The sequence below is a fragment of the Podarcis muralis genome, chromosome 16 (genome assembly GCF_964188315.1).
Source record: "Podarcis muralis chromosome 16, rPodMur119.hap1.1, whole genome shotgun sequence".
Lineage (NCBI taxonomy): Eukaryota > Metazoa > Chordata > Lepidosauria > Squamata > Lacertidae > Podarcis > Podarcis muralis.
In genome coordinates this window covers 4,550,810-4,576,357 of record NC_135670.1, presented here as the reverse complement: position 1 = coordinate 4,576,357, position 25,548 = coordinate 4,550,810, and the positions used below count along the sequence as shown (strand labels likewise).

At 48.0% G+C, this 25,548-nt stretch overlaps 1 protein-coding gene across 2 annotated transcripts in view; it reads left to right on the top strand.

The window, feature by feature from the left end:
• TARS2 (threonyl-tRNA synthetase 2, mitochondrial) overlaps window positions 1–14,802 on the top strand; it is a 32,325-nt gene extending 17,523 nt beyond the window's left edge. The window contains exons 12-19 of one of the 2 annotated variants that reach the window (XM_077920241.1): window positions 1,258–1,395; window positions 1,750–1,827; window positions 3,280–3,380; window positions 7,072–7,176; window positions 8,455–8,527; window positions 11,806–11,920; window positions 13,361–13,516; window positions 14,238–14,802. In XM_077920241.1, the coding sequence (XP_077776367.1) occupies window positions 1,258–1,395; window positions 1,750–1,827; window positions 3,280–3,380; window positions 7,072–7,176; window positions 8,455–8,527; window positions 11,806–11,920; window positions 13,361–13,509 (759 nt within the window). In that variant the 3' untranslated portion in view covers window positions 13,510–13,516; window positions 14,238–14,802. Of the gene's footprint in view, window positions 1–1,257; window positions 1,396–1,749; window positions 1,828–3,279; window positions 3,381–7,071; window positions 7,177–8,454; window positions 8,528–11,805; window positions 11,921–13,360 lie in introns of both variants that reach the window. The other variant, XM_028710887.2, reaches the window with a different exon arrangement.
• The last annotated feature ends 10,746 nt before the right edge of the window (window positions 14,803–25,548 follow it).

The window sequence follows — 25,548 nt, the reverse complement described above, 5'->3', positions numbered from 1 at the left end:
TCGTATACCTTTTGATGAATCATAGAATCATAGAGTTGGAAGAGACCACAAGGGCCATCGAGTCCAACCCCCTGCCAAGCAGGAAACACCATCAGAGCACTCCTGACATATGGTTGTCAAGCCTCTGCTTAAAGACCTCCAAAGAAGGAGACTCCACCACACTCCTTGGCAGCAAATTCCACTGTCAAACAGCTCTTACTGTCAGGAAGTTCTTCCTAATGTTTAGGTGGAATCTTCTTTCTTGTATTTTGGATCCATTGCTCCGTGTCCGCTTCTCTGGAGCAGCAGAAAACAGCCTTTCTCCCTCCTCTATATGACATCCTTTTATATATTTGAACATGGCTATCATATCACCCCTTAACCTCCTCTTCTCCAGGCTAAACATACCCAGCTCCCTTAGCCGTTCCTCATAAGGCATCGTTTCCAGGCCTTTGACCATTTTGGTTGCCCTCCTCTGGACACATTCCAGTTTGTCAGTGTCCTTCTTGAACTGTGGTGCCCAGAACTGGACACAGTACTCCAGGTGAGGTCTGACCAGAGCAGAATACAGTGGCACTATTACTTCCCTTGATCTAGATGCTATACTCCTATTGATGCAGCCCAGAATTGCATTTGCTTTTTTAGCTGCCGCGTCACACTGTTGGCTCATGTCAAGTTTGTGGTCAACCAAGACTCCTAGATCCTTTTCACATGTACTGCTCTCAAGCCAGGTGTCACCCATCTTGTATTTGTGCCTCTCATTTTTTTTGCCCAAGTGCAATACTTTACATTTCTCCCTGTTAAAATTCATCTTGTTTGTTTTGGCCCAGTTCTCTAATCTGTCAAGGTCGTTTTGAAGTGTGATCCTGTCCTCTGGGGTGTTAGCCACCCCTCCCAGTTTGGTGTCATCTGCAAATTTGATCAGGATGCCCTTGAGTCCATCATCCAAGTCGTTGATAAAGATGTTGAATAAGACCGGGCCCAAGACAGAACCCTGTGGCACCCCACTAGTCACTCTTCTCCAGGATGAAGAGGAACCATTGATGAGCACCCTTTGGGTTCGGTCAGTCAGCCAGTTACAAATCCACTGAGTGGTAGCATAGTCAAGTCAATTTTATTGATGAGTATCAATAAAAAGAAAATGTAAAAAAATAAAACGTAAAAGTGTTCAGATACCAAATGGGCAAAAACTGGAACATCTTTTAAAGGGGACAAACCAGGAAGGGACAGGATATTATCACCTCTTCTCTTCTCTCTTCCCCCACCCCTCAAATTCAGCTGGAAGGAGAAATTCAAGGCTGCCTAGACTTCCTTCAAGCCGTCTACTCTGTTTTCGGATTCACTTTGCGCTTCTACCTCTCCACCCGCCCCGAGAAATTCCTTGGGGAGCCTCACCTTTGGGATCGGGCCGAGGAGGTAAGAATGAGACCCCCTGCCATTGCCTAGGAGAGCCACATTTTTTTCCCCTGCCTGCAAATTGATCAACCTGAGAAGCACTTAAATAGCTTTCAATGTTATATTTCAATCCATATTCGTGCGGGTTTTATCCCTCGCAGTGATGGGAAGGATTAGCTTTGTGTGTGTTCTCAAAACGCTCCCCCCCCCCTTTAAAAATATCCTTTGTTCCGTCCTGTTTGCTAGGCAAACATGCCCTGAGGTCCTTTTTCTACTCAAAGAAGCTCCCGTGACCTGACCACCCAGATGGCGGGCGCTTGCCAAGTGGAAAGCAAGCTCAGTTTCCTGACTCCTCCTTTTTCTCTCACCTTCCAGCTGCTGGAAAAAAGCCTCCGGGACTTTGGACAGCCTTGGGAGCTCAGTCCTGGAGATGGCGCCTTCTACGGGCCAAAGGTCAGTGAGTGGCCCCGCCTGCCAGAAATCCTGAACAGTAGGAAGAGCTCGGTAGCTGGATCCGGCCAATGGGGACCCACCTAGGCGCTGGTTCTCCCTAACTCTAGAGCTTGTGGGCATCCAGCGAAGCTGAATGTTGCGGAATTCAGAGCAGTCTGAATAAAGTCCTTCTCTGTGCAGTGCAGAGTTTAAACTATGGAACTCTCTCCCACCGGAGGCAGTGATTGCCACAAACTTGGAGGGCTTTAAAATAGGACAGGACAAATTCATGGATGGCTGTGAAATAAAAAAATTAAGGTCTTACATATAGAATAAATGTCCATGGATGTGCCAGGCAAACGCGTATATAAATGTATGGGCCACATGTCTGAGGCAGTGCAGGAGGGCAGCCCTAGAGCCATTTTGGCTCCCAAACTGACCAAATGTTTAATCTGCAAGGTCAAAGGAAAATGGAAAAGCCTCCCCATTGTCTTTTCATTCACAAAACCTGTCTTAAGGGTATATCTGTGTATGAATAGGGTGAGCCCGTGACCTGGCTCAGGAACTAAGTATTTGTTGCTACAAAAGACTGGCCAGGCTCCCCAGGGTATCCAATCAAGTAAGCATTAACAGGTAACCTGCCAGACAGGAGATAAACGACAGGAGATAAACAAAGCACTCAGATTTCTGTTGTAGACCGCCCCTTCTGTGATGTAGGTATGATGTGTCTGGGGGTGGTCTTGGACTCCAGGGCGGGCAATTTAAAATGTCTATATAAGGGCGGGCATACCTTTGTTCGGGGTCCTCCTCCTTCTCCTGCGTGTGAGGAGAGCACCCTGTTGCAACAGTTCAATAAAGATCAGGCTTACGAGCTGCTTTGCTTCTCAGTATTCTCTGGCTGGCCTCTGTTATTTTCTCTGACTGACGGAGAACCTACAAAGGACTCTATAAGGGCTTTTGTGTTCCCCATAAGGGAATAGGGGCAGATTTTCGTTTATTACAGCTGCTAGTCCTGGTGGCTCCGCTCTGCTTCCACAGTCATAGAGGCAGCAGTGGTTCTAAATACCAGTCTCTGGAGACTCCAGGAGGGAAGAATGTTCTTGTGTCTGAATCCTGCTTGCGGGTTCTCATTGGGGCATCTAGTTGGCGACTGTGAGAACAGGGTTCTGGACCAAATAGGCCCCCTTTGGCCTGATCCAGAAAGCTCTTCTTATGTGCTTGTGTTCACAGTGAGAACAAAGCCTACTCCTCTCACTTCTGAGTCCCAGCGACTGACATTCAAAAGCTGCCTGCCTCTGACAGTCAAGGCAGAACATGCCCATCAGGGTTGGCAGCCACTGACAGCCTGATCCTTTGTGGATTTTTCTGATCCTCGTTGAACATCGCCCAACGGCACTTGCAGGTCAAAGCTAGCTGAGGCACGTAATGGGTCCTATTCCTCACAGCATTCTCTGTGTTTGCATTTTCCCCCAGGTTGATATTCAGATTAAAGATGCCCTCGGCCGGCACCACCAATGTGCCACCATTCAGCTAGATTTCCAGATGCCCATCCGGTTTGATCTCTCATACGCAAGGTGAGCTCTGCTCCAGGTAGATAGCCAGGGGGCTTCACATACTTGCCGCTCTGCTCCTACCGTCCCCTAAAATTCCCAGGTTGCCTTCGAATTTTCATGCGGTGGATTTAATGAAAGGAAAGTGTTTTGGAAACTGAGGAAGCTGTCTCCTGCCATGTCAGGCCATTATGAGAGAGCCAGTGTGGTGTAGTGGTTAAGAGCGGTAGTCTCGTAATCTGGGGAACCGGGTTCGCGTCTCCGCTCCTCCACATGCAGCTGCTGGGTGACCTTGGGCCAGTCACACTTCTGTGAAGTCTCTCAGCCCCACTCACCTCACAGAGTGTTTGTTGTGGGGGAGGAAGGGAAAGGAGAATGTTAGCCGCTTTGAGACTCCTTAAAGGGAGTGAAAGGCAGGATATCAAATCCAAACTCTTCTTCTCTTCTTCTTCTTATGGTCTAAGGGGAAGGCCATAGTTCAGCGGGAGAGCATCTGCTTTGCATGCAAAAGGTCCTATGTTCAATGGCATCACCATGTCTCCTTTCCCGAAATCCTGGAGAACTGCTGTCAGTGAGTTCAGACACTACTGATGTAGATGGGCCAATGGTCTGACTGGGTAGGAGGCAACTTCAGGTCTTCCTCTTGGTTTCCCTGAACACACCTGTAGCTGTCCAGACTACAATTCCCACCATCCCTGACTGGCTGGGATTTACAGTGGTGCCCCGCAAGACGAATGCATCGCAAGACGAGAAACCCGCTAGACGAAAGGGTTTTCCGTTTTTCGATGCGCTTCGCAAGAAGATTTTCCCTATGGGCTTGCTTCGCAAGACGGAAACGTCTTGCGAGTCTTGCGATTTTTTTCGCTCCCCCCCCTTTTTCTAATCCGCTTAGCCGCTAATAGCCGCTAATAGCCTTTTAGCCACTAAGCCGCTAAGCCTTTAATAGCCGCTAAACCGCTAATAGCGCTAATCCGCTAAGCCGCTAATGGGGTTGCTTCGCAAGACGAAAAAACCGCTAGACGAAGAGACTCGCGGAACGGATTATTTTCGTCCTGCAAGGCACCACTGTATCCCGATCCTTGGTCTAGGCTGACAAGGCAGAGTTTTCTGTCGGGGGCCTTGAAGAGCCCTACCTGGAGTTGCCTGCCTGGGACCTTCTGCATGCAAAGCAGGTGCTCAACTGCTCAGCTATAGCTATTGCCTCAGAAATAAAGCAAGGTCCCAGTCCTCATGGTTCTGGAAAAAGGGCTGGTTTTCAACAACATGAAAGGACACTCAACTCCCCATCTGCCAGCATTGCTACCGGTTAGAATTCTTTTCATTCTTATCATTATTAAGATCCCACCAATTCATCACAAGATCTCAGGGCGGTTCACAGAGTAAAAATACAAGGTAAAAACACAAATAAATACAGTCATTCCTGATGTTACGTCCGCTTCATGAGACGTTCTTTCAGGTTACATCCTGTGGCGACCCAGAAGTACCAGAAAGGGTTACTTCCGGGTTTCGTCGCTCACACATGCGCAGAAGTGCAAAATGATGTCACGCACATGCGCAGAAGCGGCGAATCGCAACCCGCGCGTGTGCAGATGCGCCATTGCGGGTTGCGCTCTTTTCATGTTGCGAACAGGCCTCCGGAATGGATCCTGTTTGCAACCAGAGGTACCACTGTAGTTAAAATGGTTAAAACTAAAACAAAAATATAATGGGTGCTGAGGCCCAATAACACCTGGAGAGGCCCAGGTTTCCATTGTGGCCCTGCACTAATCGGCAGTGGTTCTGTAGGGTGATGGTGGGGAGCCTTTGGCCCTCAAGATGTTGTTGAACTTCAACTCCCAGCAGCCCCAGCAAGCAAGGCTGGGGATGCTGATGATGGGAGTTGTAGTTCAGCAATGTCTGGTGAGCCACAGTTTTCCCCACACCTGCTCTAGACAGGAGTGTTTGCCCACCGTCCCTGGAGATGCCATTGGGAATTGACCCGAAGGACCTTCTGCACACTTTCTGCCACAGAGCTACAGGCTCTTGCATTTTCAGTTCTTGGGTGAAGTGACTCAGATGCACCCGAGTTTCTTTCCAGACCTGCCAGATTGTGCAAGCAAAACACGGAGTGAGTTTTGTGCGAATGAACCTGGCGCCGTAGCATGCAAAGCAGATGCTCCACCACTGGGCTTGCACCCTTTGTTCCCCTCCCCCCCCCCCAAAAAAAGCCCTACACTGAGCACAGCACATTACCATAGTGTTTATAACATCAAGCAAAAAGCTCAGACATGAGTGCGTAACTTCTGAGAGAGCCAACGCAAAATCTCCACGGCGATTCCGTCAGAGGAGCCTCATCCTCGGGTCTCTTTGAGTGGAAGGTTCCCTTTTCTCACTCTCTCCCTCTCCCTTTGCTTCCTCACACCCGACTTTCGCAACTGGTCCTTCCCCTACCCAACCCCTGTCTGACCACAGGACAGGGAAAGAGGAACTGCCTAGGAATGTGAAGGCGCCTTTGTTAAGTAGCTTTCTGGAGACTGGTTTACCAGCTGCAGGAGCTAATCTGCAATCTGCGTGGCACCAGCTGTGTGCCAGCTCTAGGTGTCAGACTTGGAAGAATGGGGAAGTGTTTTGCCTGCCAGAGGTCTGACTGTGACCTTGTTGTTTGGCAAGCTTTTCTGTGCATCTTGGCAAAGATCCCTCTTAGAAATAAGGAATATCTAGGTGGGGAGGCTGGGCCCCTTCAAAGTACTGGTATTCTATCTATCTATCATCTATCTATCTATCTATCTATCTATCTATCTATCTATCATCTAAAAAAGCAATTGTCTTAATTTTAAACCACAAAACAGGAGTAACAACACAAGCAGGCAAAAGCAAAAAAGCCCGAAACGAAAAAATTTTCCAGACCTGACGTGGTTTGCTTTGGTTTGGGGAGGGGTTGAGATCCTTGTTTGCCTTCCCAGCAGGAACTCAGGAATAGCTACTAGAATCTGCATGTGAAAGGTCCCAGGTTTGACCGCTGACCTCTCCAGTTAAGGCTGGGAACACCCCCTGCCTGAAACCCTGAAGAGTAGATGCCGGAAGATGTGGACAAATACTGACCAAGCACCTGACTTGGGTATAAGGCAGCTTTCCTAAGTCAGAACCACGAGGACTGGATACTTAGCATTATTTAGTGGTAGGATCACATGCTTTGCATCCAGGTTCAGTTCCAAGCGGCATTTGCAGGAAGGGATGGGAACATCTCTTGCCTGAAATCCTGGAAGGCTGCTGCCAGTCAGTTTAGACGGACCCCAATGATCTGATTCAAGGTGTGGCAGCTTCCTGCATTCCTAAACATGTGCCATCTCCTGCCTTCCGCCACAAATCCACAGGGAAGCTACGGGGCCCACCTGAGCAAAGCTTGCGCCCCTGGCCTAGATTACGCAAACGCACTCAGCCCACAGCTGCAGGCAGCAGTGCTTCCGAATCCCAGGGGAGAGAGAGCTCTTGTGCTCAGGTCCTGTTTGTGGGAATCTGATGGCTGACCACAGTGAGAACAGGAGGCCGGACTAGATAGGCCACTGGCCTGATCCAGCAGGGCCCTTCTTACCTTCTTAATTTCCGCCGTTCAACGTAGGCTGCAGTGTTGGGGCAGAAACGAAGGTTAGCTTCACCCAAAAGGATTTCAGGAACTTGGAGCATACACAGCCCTGAGAGTTTAGCTGCTGATTCTGTGTGCTCATGTCCCATACAGCAAAGACAGTGGCTTGGAGGAGAGACCAGTGATGATCCACCGAGCGGTCCTTGGCTCTGTCGAGAGGATGTTGGCTGTCCTGGCGGAGAACTACGGCGGCAAGTGGTGAGTGACCGGAGGGGCTGTGCCGCCGATCTTCCTTGCCTGGGTCTTTTCCATATTGCAGGATGAGGTGGTGAAAGCGACGGCAAGTGGAGGCTGCCATTGTTTGAAAACGTTTCCTCTTGTTCAAATACGTGTAGATGAAGTTCGTAAAAGAATGCATGGCCTGGGGAAACTGGATAGGGAAAAGTTTTATCTCACGCAACACTAGAAGCTGTGGACATGCAATGAAGCTGGACGATTCAGGACACAAAAGAAAGTCCTTCTTACTGAACCACATAGTTAAACTATGGAACTCCTTCCTGCAGGACACCAACCTAGATGGCTTTAGAAGAGGTGTAGACAAATTCACGGAAGCAAGAGGGCTATCGATGGCTTCCAGCCATAATGGCTATGCTGTGTCTTCACAGATGGAGTCAGTAATAATTTTGAAAACTGGAAACCACAGGAGTGGGGGTTTGCCCTTGGCTCAAATCTTGCTTGCAGGCTTCCTGTTGGGGCATCTGGTTGGCTACCTGGAGAACGGGATGCTGGTCTAGGTGGGTCATTGGCCTGATCCATCCAGTTCTTCTTAGGTCCCCTGACCATTAGGTCCAGTCGTGACCGACTCTGAGGTTGCGGCGCTCATCTTGCTTTATTGGCCAAGGGAGCCGGCGTTTGTCCGCAGACAGCTTCGGGGTCATGTGGCCAGCATGACTAAGCCACTTCTGGCGAACCAGAGCAGCGCATGGAAACGCCGTTTACCTTCCCGCCAGAGTGGTACCTATTTATCTACTTGCACTTTGACGTGCTTTCGAACTGCTAGGTTGGCAGGAGCAGGGACCGAGCAACGGGAGCTCACCCCGTCACGGGGATTTGAACCGCCGACCTTCTGATCGGCAAGTCCTAGGCTCTGTGGTTTAACCCACAGCACCACCCGCATCCCCCGGTTCTTCTTAGATTCTTATAAATAGGCCGGATCACTCCCTGCTGCTGTGCTTCTACCTGTCAAAGAAAAATCAACAATCGAAATGTCCAACTTTTAAGTGTTAAGCTGGCGTTGTCCCTGTGGAGCCAGCTATATATGCTCTCCAAGGTTTATCGTGAACAGAAAATGCTGCAATGCTGGGGCAAAAGCAGTCAAGGAATTAGAACCGTGGGTTTTTGTGGAGCTGCGAAAGCTGCTGAGTGCCAGCCATAAAAGTTAATAAATCAGTAGATCACCCAGGAAATGGGAGCTGCAGGAGGGAAATGGAGAATTAGGCTGACTTGAGGGTGTTGTGCTTTCTGCTTTTGTTGCAGGCCCTTCTGGCTGTCCCCATTCCAAATTATGGTGATCCCTGTTGGCCCAGACGTGGAGGACTATGCCTGCGAGGTGAGAGACAAGAAGAACTAGCATGGATCTGCCTGTTCGTTATACACAAAGCATTATACGCTGCGAAATCATGTAAGGATTTCCCGCCCCGACCTGGCCACAGTGATCCATGCGACGGTCATCTCCAGGCTTGACTACTGTAATTCGCTCTACGCGGGGCTGCCCTTGAAGCTGTCCCAGAAACTCCAGCGGGTGCAGAATGCTGCAGCGAGGCTCCTCACGGGGTCTCTGCCATGGGAGCATATTCACCCAGTGCTTTTCCAGCTGCACTGGCTCCCGGTGGAGTACAGGGTCAGATTTAAGGTGCTGCTTTTGACCTTTAAAGCCCTTCACGGCCTAGGACCCTCGTACCTACGGGACCGCCTCTCCCGGTATGCCCCACGGAGAGCCTCAAGGTCCATAAATAGCAACACCCTAGTGGTCCAGGGCCCTAAGGAAGTCAGATTAGCCTCAACCAGAGGCAGGGCCTTTTCAACTCTGGCTCCGGTCTGGTGGAACGCTCTACCTCATGAGACCAGGGCCCTGCAGGATCTGATTTCTTTCCGCAGGGCCTGTAAGACAGAGTTGTTCCGCCTGGCCTTTGGCTTGGAGCCAATTTGATTCCCTCCCTCTCTTTCTTTTTTCTTTTCCTTCTCCTCCTGCGATGAGGCTACATTTTAATATTTTAATGTTTCAATATTTTAATGTTGTATTTTTAATTTTGTTTTTAAGTTGTAATCATTTAACTTGTTTTTATTATTGCTTGTAAGCCGCTCTGAGCCCGGCCTTGGCTGGGGAGGGCGGGGTATAAATATAAATTATTATTATTATTATTAAGGAAACAGTGAAGGGGAGAAGTATTACGTGCACAATTCAGCTTTCTAGGAATTTCAGTGTATTAACATTTCAGTGCATTTTTTAAAAAATACTCTAGTCCTCATGGTGTGAAAAGTGTGCCGTAGCAGCTTCTGCTGAAATGTGGAAAAAGCTGTAGAGGTCAAGAAAGCCCCCCCACCCCCAATCTATCGTGCGCAGGACTTCTGTTTAATTGCTTGGCCTCCTTTTAATCACTCCTTCCGCCCTATGTCCCCTAGTCAAATGTTAAATACTGTTAATAAGTTTCATGCAGTGAAAGGGGTTAAGACATGCAGATGGAAAGGCCTGGAATTGCTTTGTTACAGAATGTTTAGTATACACACATATATATATTTTTATAAAGTGTAGCTGCCCTGGAGGGATAGAACTGGGGCGTGTGATTACCAGTAAGGAAGTGAGGAATGGGCAGAGTTAGCCTCCTATGAGGGCCCCTGCTTGGGAGGGGGCGGACAGCAAATACAGTATTTTTCCGTGTCTAAGACGGCAATTTTTCCTTAGAAATAATAGGCAAAAATTGTAGGTCGCCTTAGACACGGATAGCAGAGGGGGTCTGGGTAATTGGTGGCAGCAGCGGGCAGGAGATTGGCAGCGCCGATTGGGCGTGTGATTGGTTGCCGTGGCAAGGCCTGCTGACGATTGGCTGCGGCAATCGGGTGTGTGGTTTATGCCAGCGGTGAGGCATGTGTGCAATCGGCTGTGGCTGCGTCAAGTGGGCAGGTGGGCTTTTGGCGGCAAGTGTGCAGACAATTGGTGGCCACGGTGATGCTTGCGATTTGTATTTGCGGTCAGGCTGTAGAGCGGTAGAGCAATTGGCGGTGGTGATCCCCCCCCCAAAAAAGCTCAACAACTTTGATTTTTTGCTGCGATCGTCTTATACAAGGTGATTGAGCGAGTGGTTGCTGAACAACTCCAGGCACGCCTGGAAGAAGCGGACCATTTGGATCCCTTCCAGTCAGGATTCAGGCCTCATCATGGGACTGAAACTGCCTTGGTCGCACTGGTTGATGATCTCCGGCGGGCTAGGGACAAAGGTGAGAGCTGTTTCCTAGTTCTGCTGGATCTCTCAGCGGCGTTTGATACCATCGACCATAACATCCTTCTGAACCGTCTTGAGGGGCTGGGAGCTGGGGGCACTGTCATACAGTGGTTCCGCTCCTTCCTCCTGGGCCGTGTTCAGAAAGTGGTGGGGGGGGATGAGTGTTCAGACCCCTGGGCCCTCACTTGTGGGGTGCCTCAGGGCTCTGTCCTCTCCCCCATGCTTTTCAACATTTACATGCAGCCACTGGGAGAGATCATCAGGAGGTTTGGGCTGGGTGTTCATCAGTATGCGGATGATACCCAGCTCTACCTCTCTTTTAAATCAGAACCAGTGAAGGCGGTGAAGGTCCTGTGTGAGTGCCTGGAGGCGGTTGGAGGATGGATGGCGGCTAACAGATTGAGGTTGAATCCCGACAAGACAGAAGTACTGTTTTTGGGGGACAGGAGGCGGGCAGGTGTGGAGGATTCCCTGGTCCTGAATGGGGTAACTGTGCCCCTGAAGGACCAGGTGCGCAGCCTGGGAGTCATTTTGGACTCACAGCTGTCCATGGAGGCACAGGTCAAATCTGTATCCAGGGCAGCTGTTTACCAGCTCCATCTGGTACGTAGGCTGAGACCCTATCTGCCTGCGGACTGTCTCGCCAGAGTGGTACATGCTCTGGTTATCTCCCGCTTGGACTACTGCAATGCGCTCTACGTGGGGCTACCTTTGAAGGTGACCCGGAAACTACAACTAATCCAGAATGCGGCAGCTAGACTGGTGACTGGGTGCGGCCGCCGAGACCATATAACACCGGTCTTGAAAGACCTACATTGGCTCCCAGTAAGTTTCCGAGCACAATTCAAAGTGTTGGTGCTGACCTTTAAAGCCCTAAACGGCCTTGGTCCAGTATATCTGAAGGAGCGTCTCCACCCCCATCGTTCTGCCCGGACACTGAGGTCCAGCTCCGAGGGCCTTCTGGCGGTTCCCTCACTACGAGAGGTCAAGTTACAGGGAATCAGGCAGAGGGCCTTCTCGGTAGTGGCACCCGTCCTGTGGAACGCCCTCCCATCAGATGTCAAAGCGATAAACAACTACCTGACATTCAGAAGACATCTGAAGGCAGCCCTGTTCAGGGAAGTTTTTAATATGTGACATTTTAGTGTATTTTTTATCTTTGTTGGAAGCCGCCCAGAGTGGCTGGGGAAACCCAGCCAGATGGGCGGGGTACAAATAATAAATTATTATTATTATTATTATTATTATTATTATTATTATACATGGGGCCGTGTGATACATGGAAGAATACGGTACCTCCTCATCTCCCACTGCCTCCTTCCAAGCAGACTGCAGCTGGGTTAACTATTTGACACTTCTCTCTCACACTCTCCCCCTTGTGTTTCAGGTCCACCAGCTCTTCCACCAGGCAGGATTCATGGCAGACATCAGTGCCGACCAAAGCTTGACCCTCAACCGCAAGATCCGAAAAGCCCAGCTGGCCCAGTACAACTTCCAGTTTGGTGAGCTGGCATCTCCGAAAGCGAGTGGGAATAGCCTGCCTTAACCCGCAGTCAGACCAAATTGCTTCATCTAGCTTCAGCATTGTCTACACTGACTGGCTCTCCGTTTTTTCTGGCAGTGGGGAGTCTTTCCCCAGCCATAGGTGGAGGTGCCGGCGAATGAGCCCGGGATCTTCTGCTCTGCCGCTGAGCTACAGCCCTTCCCCATCGTAGGAAGCTATGTTATACCAAGTTGGATCATTCTCATCCTCCTCAGCTGTCTTAGGTTGATTAAAAGTATGGGCTTGATCCAAACTTCTTGTACAGCTGCAGCATTCTTCACAAGGGTGAAGAATAAGCAAAGTCTCTGGAGTGATCTCAGAATCAAGTTTCGAGTTGTTACGCTTGTGGCTATATGCTTGAAAATGTAGGGGTAATTTTTAAAAACAATGGGGAGTTTGGGCAGCCCTGTTTTATGTCCCCTGAAAGCTTGCAATCCATGTGGCCAAGTGGTCTCCTCCAAATCTCCATGTCTCTTCCTGTTTCTTCTCTACTACTGCTTAGAATGAAAGTACTTCTTCATGCAGTGTGTAGTTACAGTAAACTAAACAGCCTCGGCCCAGTATACCTGAAGGAGCGTCTCCACCTCCATCATTCAGCCCGGACGCTGAGGTCCAGCTCCGAGGGCCTTCTGGCAGTTCCCTCACTGCGAGAAGCAAAGCTATAGGGAACCAGGCAGAGGGCCTTCTCGGTGGTGGCGCCTGCCCTGTGGAACGCCCTCCCACCAGATGTCAAAGAGATAAACAACTACCTGACATTTAGAAGACATCTGAAGGCAGCCCTGTTCAGGGAAGTTTTTAATGTGTGACATTTTAATGTATTTTTAATCTTTGTTGGAAGCCGCCCAGAGTGGCTGGGGAAACTCAGCCAGTTGGGTAGGGTATAAATAATTGTTTATTATTATTATTATTATTATTATTATTATTATTATTATGGAACTCCCTACCCCTGGAGGCAGTGATGGCCACCAGCTTGGATGGCTTCAGAGTAGGATTAGACAGATTCATGGAGGAAGAGGAGACGCCTATTGATAGATACTAGCCATGATGGAGAGTCTGTGTTGTTCCTCCACAGCTGGACGCAGCAATGTTTCCGAATACCAGTTGCTGGAAGACACAAGGCAGGGGAGTGTTACTCTTGTGCTTGGGTCTTGTTTGCGGGTTCACCACAAGCATCATAGTGGCCTATGAGAAAAGGATGCTGGACTGAGTGGGCCCCTTTGGTCCAGTACAGCAGGCTCTTCTGATATTCTTATGGAGCCTGCAGGTTCAGAGGCAGACTGTCGAGATTACTGGGTTCTTCGGGGCATTTGGCCACACTGAGAACAGGACCCTGGACCTCGATGGGCCATTGGCCTGACCCAGCAGCCCCCCCCCCTTAATCTTATGTCCTTGCTTCTAGTGGTCGGCCGCAAGGAGAAGTCCAACCGCACCGTCAACGTCCGTAGCCGCAACAATCACCAATACGGCGAGCGGGATTCGCACGAGGTGCTGCGCAGGCTGCACGAGCTCCGGGAAGCTCGTGTCATAAATGCTGAAGAGCTCTTCTAAAGGAGAGGTGAGACCCCCATCATCAACTTGCCAGGACATCCACAAGTAACAGAAACAACAGCAAAAGCTGTGTGTGTGTGTGTGAATCATTTCACAAGTGCACCTCAAGGTCACGATACGTTTCAAGGTCCTTGTTCTTCACCAAGTTGCATCGATGCCCCACAGTTTGGAGACTGAGGTCATCTTATCAAGCAAGGAATCCTTGTTTGCTAGAGCTGAACCAGCCCAGGCCGTACATCAAAGCCTCCCCGCTGCCTTCTTCGAAGATCCCTCAAAATCTTGCCATTTTTCTTGGTTGACTGGCAGAGCAGCATGTACAACAACCAGGCCGCAGGAGAGCAGAACCCTCTTTCTCAGAAAAGCTGTTTGTGGAAACGCATTCTTGGAGGGATGCCAAGTTTCTCTCCTTCGCGCTGGCCAGCCTGTCTTTCATGGTCACCGCATCCCCTGCGGAGGCCCGTAATTAAAATACCTTTTCTTGAGAAATTGCAGCTTGGCTGGCGGTCTCATTGATTGGTTGGCCTCGCTGCGAACTACTGCATTAGCCCCAGGGGCCTTGGCGGGTCGAGGTCAGGGTCAGGCCAAGTTGTTCTTTTCTAAGGATGCGTAAGGTGTGTCTTGTTGACAAGGGATCCCACTGAAACTGGTGCCTAGATTGTGGGGGGGGGGGGGGGCATTTAACGGCAGGTGTGTGTGCAAACTGCTCAAGTGATTCATCTTTGTCGCAGCTTGTTCCCGGAAAGCTGCGGAGGACCCACAGGTGGGAAGGGAAGAGAGACGCACACACACACCTCTTCACAGGACTGAGTCAACAGCAGCTCGGCTCATAAATTCTACCTTGCCCCCTGCCCCTAATATCCTTTATCAGATGCAAATAGGTCTCTTTAATGGTTATGGGAGTTGATGCATGGAAATAGTTACTCAGGGCCGGCCTGCGTAACATTCCGGTAGCAGGTCCATCAGGGTCTTTTTAGGTACTTACGTTAAGTGCTTTTCAAGTTGTTTTAGTTACTTTTAGTATTTAAGTGGTTTTAGCATTTTGGTATATCAGGGTGGTGCAGCCCACAAGGCTTTTTTTGGCGGCCCTCGGCAACATTCGGGAAAGAACACCTTAAAGCTTTTAAAAATTAAATTTTTGTGTGTGTCATGCATTGCTAATGAAAGCGCATGCATCTGTTGGTGTATAAAATTTCTTTAATAGTTAAACCTATTAGTTGTGTATATAATTATAAATATTTAATTAAATATATAAATTGTGTACATTAAATAATATTAAATATATTGTGAACACTTTTTATTTACGATACGGAAATTTACTTCAGTGGTGTGGCCCACGGGTCCTGTGTTGGAAGTTCTCTTGTGGCCCACTTGGCGTGAAAAGTTGAACTGCCCTGGTCTGTCTGTCTGTCTGTCTGTGGAACGCTAATAATAATGATAATTCACTTTGCCTAATGATAGGTTCTGTCTTGCAGCTCTTGTCTTTTAAAGCTCAGGTGACTGTCAATTCACAGAGGAGAGCTCTATCAAAGACCTTTTAACCATGGTGGTGGCTTAAAATTGAACCTCCCATGCTCAGAGGCAGTCTGCCTTGATATTGATTGATTGATTGATTGATTGATTGATTGATTGATTGCTAAAATGCTAGGGGGGAAATATCCCTTGAACATCAGCTGCTGAAAACGGGAGGGGAGAAGGTGTCCTTCCGGTCAAGTTTCCTGCTGGGTCACCACTTCGGCCTCTACATTAAACTTTAGATGGTCACTCTGCATCTGATTCAGCCGGGCTCCTCCTCTTACGTAACACACTTACGAAACACTTGGCGGAGGGGGAGGGGGCAAGGGGGGAGAGGAAGGAGCGGGATTCTTTTCTGGTTCAAGAATACTTGAAGTTGGGGCAACAGGTGACGTGGGTCGCCACCCAACTCTGACTCAGTTTGGCTTTCATCCGCTCGAAGGAAAAGAAAAGGCACGTCCTTAATGCCACAGTTGAGCTCCGGAACAAAAACGAAGCTATGACAGGGTGTCCCTGAGCATGGACAGAGAACCCTTGACTCACAGTTGAGTAAACCATTGCGTTCAGGTGTTCTAGATCAACCTGTGTTGTTGGCTTTTGCACGGCTCTGCACCCCCTTTTTCCTTTTAGTAGGACAGAAACGTGACCTTCTGATAGCAAGCCGGATATTGGGGCATATCATAAAGAGCCAGGCCAGGAGTCAATTTTTACTGGGCTTCAGTGACTCTTCAATATTTTCTTTGGTGGCGTTGTTTGGCTTGTTAAAAAGCAGGGAAAGAGATGCTGAAGGCCTGAACTCAGAAGGAATACAGGTTTTCCGCTGCAGGTTGGAAAAACCTGTTTGAAAGGATTTATCACCCGCGCATGAGTGACTAAGTGCTTTTAAATCTGTAATTGGCATCCATCAAAAATTCAAGGCAACCGCTAACTGTTGCAAACATAACCTGGCATTCAGCTCTTCAGAGAGAGAGACTGAGACCTGGGGGCTTTTAGATGACTGGCACCCACTACCCTCTGATCTTTAACTTGCTTTCCAACTTGCAGGGAGTTAGGAACTTGGGGAAAAGTGAGTGTGGACTGAGTAATAAGTGTAATGCTCTCTGTTCAAACTCAGAAGTACATATGCTGTTTTTGCTTTACCCCAGGGGACTGGTAGATTTCCCCTTGCTGCAGTAAGTCAGCGAGGCTTTCACACAACTGCACAAAAACACAGCCATCATAGGATCTTAGTATTGTAGTGCACTTACGCTTAGCACTGCTTGCTGAGTGGGAATGTTCTCACTCAGTCTTGGTGTTTCCTGGCTGGTACTCGCCACTGGAACAACAACTCGTTCCGTGAAACTGTATGTAAATAAAAATGAACGATATATTTACACATCTTGCCTTGCCCTTAAGCACTTGATGTTTCCACCTCAGTGTTCCTTGACTGTGAAATAGGCACATTTAATTGGTCAAAATTTGGATTTGTAGCTGGTTGACTGATGGAAACCAAAGAATGCTTACTAATGGTTTCTCAGCATCCTGGGGGGAAAGTGGCAAGTGGAGTGCCACAGAGTTCTGTCTGGGGCCTGTTGTTGTTCAATATATTTACAGTGGTACCTCTGGTTAAGAACTTAATTCGTTCCAGAGGTCCGTTCTTAACCTGAAACTGATCTTAACCTGAAGCACCACTTTAGCTAATGGGGCCTCCCGCCGCCGCCACTCGATTTCTGTTCTCATCCTGAAGTAAAGTTATTAACCCGAGGTACTATTTCTGGGTTAGTGGAGTGTGTAACCTGAAGCGTCTGTAACCCGAGGTACCACTGTATAAGCAGATGCAGGAACTGAGGGGATGCAGATGACACCAAACTGGGAAGGGTAACTAATGCCACAGAAAACAGGATTGGGATTCAAAATGACCTTAACAGATTTGAGAACCTGGGCCAAAACGTAACAAAATGAATTTCGATAGGGACAAATGTCAGGTTCTGCACTTAGGCAGGGAGAACCAGATGCACAAATATAAGATGGGGGACACCTGGCTTACTAGCAGTACATGTGAAAAGGATTTAGGGGTAGACCACAAGCTGAACATGAGTCAACAGTGTGATGCAGCAGCAGCAGCAGCAGCAAAAAAAGCAAACGCTATTCTAGGCTGCATCAACAGAAGTCCAGTGTCCAAATCAAGGAAAGTAATAGTACCACTCTATTCTGCCTTGGTCAGACCACACCTGGAATACTGTGCCCAATTCTGGGCACCGCAAGTTAAGAAGGATATTAACGACCTGGAACTTAGGCAGAGGATAGCAACCAAGATGATCAAAAGTCTGGAAACCAAGCTTTATGAGGAATGGTCAAGGTAGTTGGGTATGTTTAGCCTGGAAAAGAGGAGACTGAGAGGAGATATGATAGCCATCTTCAAGTATCTCAAGGGCTGTAACGTGGAACAGGGAGCCAGCTTGTTTTTTCCTGCTCCAGAGAGTAGGATCTGAACCAGTGGCTTCAAGTTACAAGAAAAGAGATTCCGACTAAACAGAAGCACTCTTACAGTAGGAACTTTCAGCAGTGAAACGGTCTCCCTTAGGCGGTTGTGAGCTCTCCTTACTTGGAGGTTTCTAAACAGAGGTTGGATGACCACCTATCATGGATACCTCAGCTGAGATTCCAGCATTGCAGGGGGTTGGACTAGATGACCCTCAGGGCCCCTTCCAACTCTATGGAAAATATCCTGCATGACTGAGCCACCATCTGCCTGGCTTTTAGTGGGAGGGAGTTCCACAGAGTTGGGGCCACAATACAGAGGGGATGGTTTCTTGCTGTTTTTCACTCTCCTAGTGAGCGACAAGCTTCAGACCCCGACTGACTAGTCACCTAGCACTGCCATTGTCTCTGCATGCCTTAAAGTGGGTCCCTTTTCTACTTTCAGAAGCAGACAAGAGTTCAAGGCAAGCTTGATTTTAACCTGCTGGTGTCAGTTGCCAGTAGAGGAAGGGCTGTGGCTTCGTAGTCGAGCCCCTGTTCTGCACAAAGAAAACACCAGCTTCAGTGCCCAGCATCTCGCGCAACATCTGGTTCAGCTGGCTTAACAACAGACATTACGAGTATTTTGGTGAACTGAATAGAGAGGAGGATTGCGAGTCATGGGGGTGTGGAGAATGTGTATGAACTTAGCAGTGCTTAGCTTATTTCTTTTTTTTTTTAGTTGCTATTTTGTTAATAGTGTTTTATGGATTATTTTATTTATGATTTGTTAATTGTTTTGTATGCATTTGCGATGTTCTATTAGATCACTGTTATTGATTGTTTGTACGCCACTTTGAGATTCATTTGAATGAATGAAATGAAATAAATCAAACCTGCAGGGTAGGGCCTGGGAGAGACTCCTTGCCTCAACCCCTGGAGAGCTGCTGCTGATATCGTGTAGACCAGTGTTTCCCAACCTTGGGCCTCCAGCTGTTTTTGGACTACAACTCCCATCATCCCTAGCTAGCAAGACCAGTGGTCAGGGATGATGGGAATTGTAGTTCAAAAACAGCTGGAGGCCCAAGGTTGGGAAACACTGGTGTAGATAATATTGAGCTACAAACAGCAATGCTCTGTCGGGGTACAGTGGTACATCTGGTTATGAACGTAATTCGTTCCGGAGGTCCGTTCTTAACCTGAAACTTAACCTGAGGTACCACTTTAGCTAATGGGGCCTCCTGCACTGCCACCACCGTGCGATTTCTGTTCTCATCCTGGGGCAAAGTTCTTAACCCAAGGTACTACTTCCGGGTTAGTGGAGTCTGTAACCCGAAGTGTTTGTAACCCAAGGTGTTTGTAACCCGAGGTACCACTGTATAAGGCAACCTCCTACAAGGCTATGGGGTGGTTCTTTACGGGTTACGCTTTCCACAGACACAGGTTCTTTCCCTTCTTGATGCATCCCAGCTCTTGCCTTGAGATCTTGTTCTGCAGAAACAAGGCCATGGAGCCAGCCTGTGGGTTGTGGGAGCAATTTTGGAAAGTGGGTAGAAGCTTCACCAGTGTGGTGTAGTGGTTAAAGAGCGGTGGACTTGTAATCTGGTGAACTGGGTTCGCGTCTCCGCTCTTCCACATACAGCTGCTGGGTGACCTTGGGCCAGTCACACTTCTTTGAAGTCTCTCAGCCCCACTCACCTCACAGAGTGTTTGTTGTGGGGGAGGAAGGGAAGGGAGAATGTTAGCCACTTTGAGACTCCTTCGGGTAGTGATAAAGCGGGGTATCAAATCCAAACTCCTCCTCCTCCACCTCTTCTTCATTCATCTATTTTATTTTCTTAAACGGCCTCCGGTTGCCCAAGACAACAAAACGGCCCTTCTTTCGCAATCCCTACTCCCTCCCTCCCCCTTTTCCAAGGAGCCGGAATCCTCATGTGAGTAAAGGATGACTTTCGAGCCCCTGATGCAATTTCGCTTTTCTTTGGCAGGAGTGGCGGCAGCAGGGCTCATTGTGGTGTAGGCTTCCCTTGTGCAATGGAGCCTGTGGCAACTCTTGCAACTTCCTCCTCCACACCCTCTCTTTTTCAGGTAAAAAAAACTTCCAGAGATCCATAAGCAGGACTGTGAATGCTCTGTGGGGCTGGCTTTCTGCTTCAAGGTGCAAGGAGTACTGCCTCATGGAAAGCTGGATTTTTGCAAACCTGTGAAAGAATTGCATCAGAAGAGCCCTGTAGCAGGATCAGACCAGTGGCCCATCCCGTTCAGAATCCTGGTCTCACAGTAGTCGACCAGATGCCCCAGTACGAAGCCTGCAATCAGGACCCAGGTGCAATAGCAACTGGTATTCAGAAACTAGAGTTGGAAGGGACCTTCCAGGGTCATCTATTCCAACTCCTTGCAATGTAAGAATCTCAACTTAAAGCATCCATGACAGATGGCCATCCAGCCTCTGCTTAAAAACCTCCAAGGAAGGAGAGCCCATGACCTTCCAAAGGAGCCCGTTCCACTACCTAACAGCTCTTGCTGCCAGAAAGTCCTTCCTGATGTTTAGTCTAAATTTCCTTTCTTGCAACTTGAAGCCATTGGTCTGAGTCCTGCCCTCCAGAGCAGGAGAAAACAAGCTTGTTCCTTCTTCCATGTGACAGCCTTTCAGATATTTGAAGACCGCGTTCATATCTCCTTTCAGTCCCCTCTTTTCCAGGCTAAACATATCCAGCTCCTTCAACTGTTCCTCATAAGGCTTGATTTCCAGACTCTTGATCATCTTGGTAGCCCTCCTCTGCACATGTTCCAACATCCTTCTTAAATTGTGGCGCCCAGAACTGACCAAGGCAGAATATTGTTGTTTAGTCGTGTCCGACTCTTCGTGACCCTATGGACCAGAGCACGCCAGGCACTCCTGTCTTCCACTGCCTCCTGCAGTTTGGTCAAATTCATGTTGGTAGCTTCGAGAACACTGTCCAACCACCTCATCCTCTATCGTCCCCTTTTTCTTGCGCCCTCCATCTTTCCCAACATCAGGGTCTTTTCCAGGGAGTCTTCTCTTCTCATGAGGTGGCTAAAGTATTGGAGCCTCAGCTTCAGTTTCTGTCCTTCCAGTGAGCACTCAGGGCTGATTTCCTTCAGAATGGATGAATGAATGGCAGAATATAGTGGTACTATTACTTCCTTTGGTCTGGACACTATTTCTGTTGATGCAGCCTAGAATAGCGTTAGCTTTTTTCTTTCTCTCTGCTGCATCAAGCATGGCTGCCTCAAGTTGTGGCCGCAGAATATAGGCATTATGAGGTACTTGGTGGTCGTCACTGCCTCCTATGGAAATAAATTCCATAGTTTATGCACTGCATAAGGATATACCGCCTTTTGTCTGTCCTGAATCCTCCCTATGTTCAGCTTCATGTGATCTTTACTCTTAAGTTTCAATATATATATAAGTATCAAAAACTGTTGAATGAAGGTTTCCAAACAGAAGCACCAATAATCAAATAAAACTCTGGAACACATACTTGCACACGCCCCATGCCCCCAAAACCCAACAACTATAATGGCTTTACTGCTAAAGTAACAACATATTGGTCAACTATAGAAGGAGATAATATGCTACCATATTCATAAGACAGAGGGATAAACAACATCAACTGATGATCATCCCTTGGACACTTCAATCATGTAAATTAGTTTAATTTATTGTGCTTGACTAGATGCGTGATGTGTCGAGGAGCTATTTAAATTATAGAGCTATTTCTGTAGATGGCACTATGTAAAGCACGAGAAGGCAATTTCCAGCCCCGAGGGGGTTACAGTAAGAGAGCAACCATGAGTTCAAAACACGATGCTGGGAAAAGCAAAACAAACCATTTATAAAAAGAATTCCAGAAGACAGGAAAGGGAGAAACAGGAAAGAGCGGGCTTGGCGAATCTCCCTAGTACAGTGGTACCTTGGGTTAAGAACTTAATTTGTTCTGGCGGTCCATTCTTAACCTGAAACTCTTCTTAACCTGAGGTACCTCTTTAGCTAATGGGGCCTCCTGCTGCCGCCGCTGTGCGATTTCTGTTCTCACCCTGAAGCAAAGTTCTTAACTCGAGGTACTATTTCTGGGTTAGCGGAGTCTGTAACCTGAAGCATCTAACCTGAGGTACCACTGTATGTGCCACAGTAGTGGGGCCACAGTGAAGCAGTCCCTGTGCCTGATTCCCTTGGTCGGGTCTTATGTAATGAATGGGGCCAGAATAGGGACTCAAACGCACTTCACAAGTCTTGGTGCCCTCCATTTGTTATTGGACTATAACTCCCCTAACCCCTGGTCCATACTATTTACACAGTATTATTGCCTTGTGGCCAAGCAAAAATGGGTGGGCAATCCAAAGGCCCTTTCCCCAAGAAGCTTACGAACTCCAGCTTCGAGAGCAGGGTAGAGAGGAAACAGGTTGAACGAGCACAAACCCCTTCGCACAAACGTAAGGCTTCACGACAGGCTGGGCTAGACTGGGGCGTTGTGTTCACCTGTGTTTTGGGACAGGTCTGGGCGTCTGTGACGTTCTAGCTTAACTGTCCTTTTCCGCATGACTTGCTCAATTGGTTGGCACTTGAGGTCCTATTCTGCTGGGAGATGAGAGGCTGTCCTTTCAGAGGAGATGTGAAGCACAAGTTGCTTCCTTCCTTAAACCCAAAACAAATGATGCCACAACTACTTGCTTTGGATGCATGTGTGTAATGCATGTCTCATTCATTCAGTGGCATGCCCTGTCCCTTTGGGTGTTAAAAAAATATATTTTAAAACATGAGGGACAGTGGACGCTTTTGTTCCCCTTCCATTATTCATTGCCACATACGTGTTTTCAGAGAACTCTTCATAAACATTATGACACATTTTGTTAGAGAAGAATGAGACGTTCTTTCAAAAGACGAGAGGTTCCCCTAGTTACCAGCCTCCTGTATTCTGCATCTTCCTGTAAACATTCCTATACCTTCCGGGGAGATCAAACTGCCTGCTTTGTTTTCGAATCGGGGAGATCAGATAAAATTCCCCTGACTAATGCTCACAAGGGGGGTTCTGGGGAGAGATGGGTGCAGCGAGCCCTTTTTTCCTGCTCAATTACTTTAAGCAAACTGGTTCCTGAAAGTTGAACCGAGAGGAGCACACCTCAAGAACATTCCTTGCAATGTACTTTCGCACACCTGGTGTGTTAAGGTTAGCCCACACCTGGCTCAGAGGTTCTCCTGGGGACACACTCCTTTTTCAGATACACAGGCTGGTACGTTGCCACACAAGTATTTGCCTTCCTGGATCCATCTCAACAGGAAGCCCACAGTTGGGCCTTGAAGTCCCCTCCACGCAGTCTTTTCCCACCCCTTAAATTCTCTGGTATTGAGAGACAGACACAATGAACAAAGTCACATCCCTGCCCTGAGCATCTACGGGTAGGGCTGGGATTAATTGCCTGTCTGAAACTCTGGAGAATTGCTGCCAGTTAGTGTAGACAGTATGGGGCAAGATGGACCAGTGGTCTGACTGGGTTTAAGACAGCTTCCTACATTCATGTTGTTGTTGTTCAGTTGTTTAGTCGTGTCCAACTCTTCGTGACCCCCTGGACCAGAGCACACCAGGCACTTCTGTCTTCCACTGCCTCCCGCAGTTTGGTCAGACTCATGTTTGTAGCTTCGAAGACACTATCCAACCATCCCGTCCTCTGTCGTCCCCTTCTCCTTGTGCCCTCCATCTTTCCCAACATCAGGGTCTTTTCCAGGGAGTCTTTTCTTCTCATGAGGTGGCCAAAGTATTGGAGCCTCAGCTTCAGGATCTGTCCTTCCAGGGAGCACTCAGGGCTGATTTCCTTAAGAATGGATCGGTTTGATCTTCTTGCAGTCCACAGGACTCTCAAGAGTCTCCTCCAGCACCATAATTCAAAAGTATCAATTCTTCGGCGATCAGCCTTCTTCCTACATTCATAATGCCCTTTAAAAAATTCCCACTTCTCTACTTGCCAGAAGTGCTGGTGATGGAACAGAAATGCAATATGCATCGGGTATCATCAAGGCTTTCAAAAATTCCAAACTCCTCCTCGGCTGAGCAGTACGGGAGAAGTTCGAAAGATTTTTATCCAGGCTTTGCAAGATTGGCTTAGTTTTATTGCAAATTAAAATTAGTAGGAAGCACCGGGTTCTGAGGAATTCCGCATTCACTAAACAGAGCAACTGCTTATTTCAGCACTGTGGAAAAAACAATAAACACCCAAACCCAGATGCCGCTGGATTGTGGCCCAAGTTAATTGGCAGGAGGCAAGGAAGACATTGTTGTGGATTTTCTGTTTAAAGCCACAAAAACGCTTAAGCAGCCATGACAGGGCCAGCCCATTCTTATTAGACAGCCAAGCTGCAGTTTCTCATTCCCCAGAATCTGCACTCAGAGCTGGGCTGTCAGACAAATGCATAGGCAGCAGTGCTAAAATGGGGGTGCAGACCCTTTTTTTCAGATTAAGGACCACATTTCCTTCCGGGCAACTTTCCATTGGTGGGCAGGGCCAGAGACAATACTGGATGGAGCAATGAATGCAAATGTTCTTTGCATTGTCTTCTTTGGCGATCACTCGTAGCCGAGTAAGATTGTCTTCCATAAACATGGTTTTAACAATGAGTCCGTAAGGGACTGTGGAGGCCAATTCTGGATCCACAGTGGAGACATTGGTTTCTGGGCGGGAGTTGATCATGGTGTGGATTTGCCAAGCGTGCCTTCCTCTTAGGACATTTCTCCCTTGTGTCCTGAGTTCGAGTGTCTTCAAAGCCCACGACACCTTTGGTAAAGGCTGTTCTCCAACTGGAGTGCTTGCAGGCCAGTGTTTCCCAATTGTTGGTGTTTATACTACATTTTTAAAGATTTGCCTTGAGACAGTCTTTAAACCTCTTTTGTTGACCACCAGCATTACGCTTTCCATTTTTAAGTACACTTGCTCACTCCCCACCTTGAGACAGCTCAAGGAGGGTGCGAAGCAAGACCAGTGAAGGGTGTGGCTTGGAGAAAGCCCAGGTGCCAAATAGAGAACCTTGGGTGCTTGTGTTTGTCTTTCAGGCCAGAGGTTCCACACCTCTGTGTTGCCCACTTTTTGGTACCAACGACATGACCCTTCTCCAGAGTACCCCCATTGGGATTACATCCCTTGGCACAATACCCTCAAGCCTCTGTCCAGTGCCCATAGCACCAGTGATATTGTGAGGAACAAAGAAAGTAACATAAGTGGGGAGAAGAGAGAGAGAGAAGTTTGCACAGTGAGGACTAGAATCTTGAAACGTAGACGTGAAATGTGGGAGGGAAGGAACCAGAGAAGTTTTAGGCTGTTGCAGCAGAAGCTAATGCAAGAGTTTCCTTGCATCTTGAAGCAAATGTTTCATGCCAGTAGCTTTTAAAGAGAAAAGGCTTGTTGAGGAGAAAGAGCCAGGAAGGCTAAGAAGAGAGACGACAGTTGTGGAGATCAGAGGAAAGATTTAGAAGCAGGAAAAGGTCCCTCTAGGTGGCAAAAAGGTGCTATATTGATAAACAGCTACATGGAAAAGCCATCTTCTACCTTGTAATGCGAGATTGATGTCCCTTCCAGGCATCGACCCAAAGCATTTGGGAGTGCCCTGGAGAGATTTGTAGTCATCCTGGGTTCCTGAAAGGGAACAAATGGAAACAATCTTGTATGACTTTCACTTTGAATTCTGGAGAAACATTCCCTCTTTAATTTCTGCCTGTTGTGCAATTATTAAAGGCTCAGGAGTGCTGACTGAAAAATCACTAAGTGACATTTTTGTGTTCCTCAAATTCTTCACAGCCTACCTCTTCAGATCCAGAGATGAGAGGTACTGTATATATTTTGAACAGTACCCCAGAAGTTAGATTTTTAGAGTATTCACATCTCTCAGTGAATAACTTCCTCACAGCAGTTCTGGAATATCTGTAGACTTTCTTCTTAATTGCAAATGCTCACTTGTGTTCAGAAGAGATAAACATGCTGTTTGGTTAATCAACCTTCCTGCACTCTAAATTTGTTTCTTTGCTGAATCATTGTTCATTTTTTCTTTCCCTACCATTGGCTTTTACAGCAATTTCA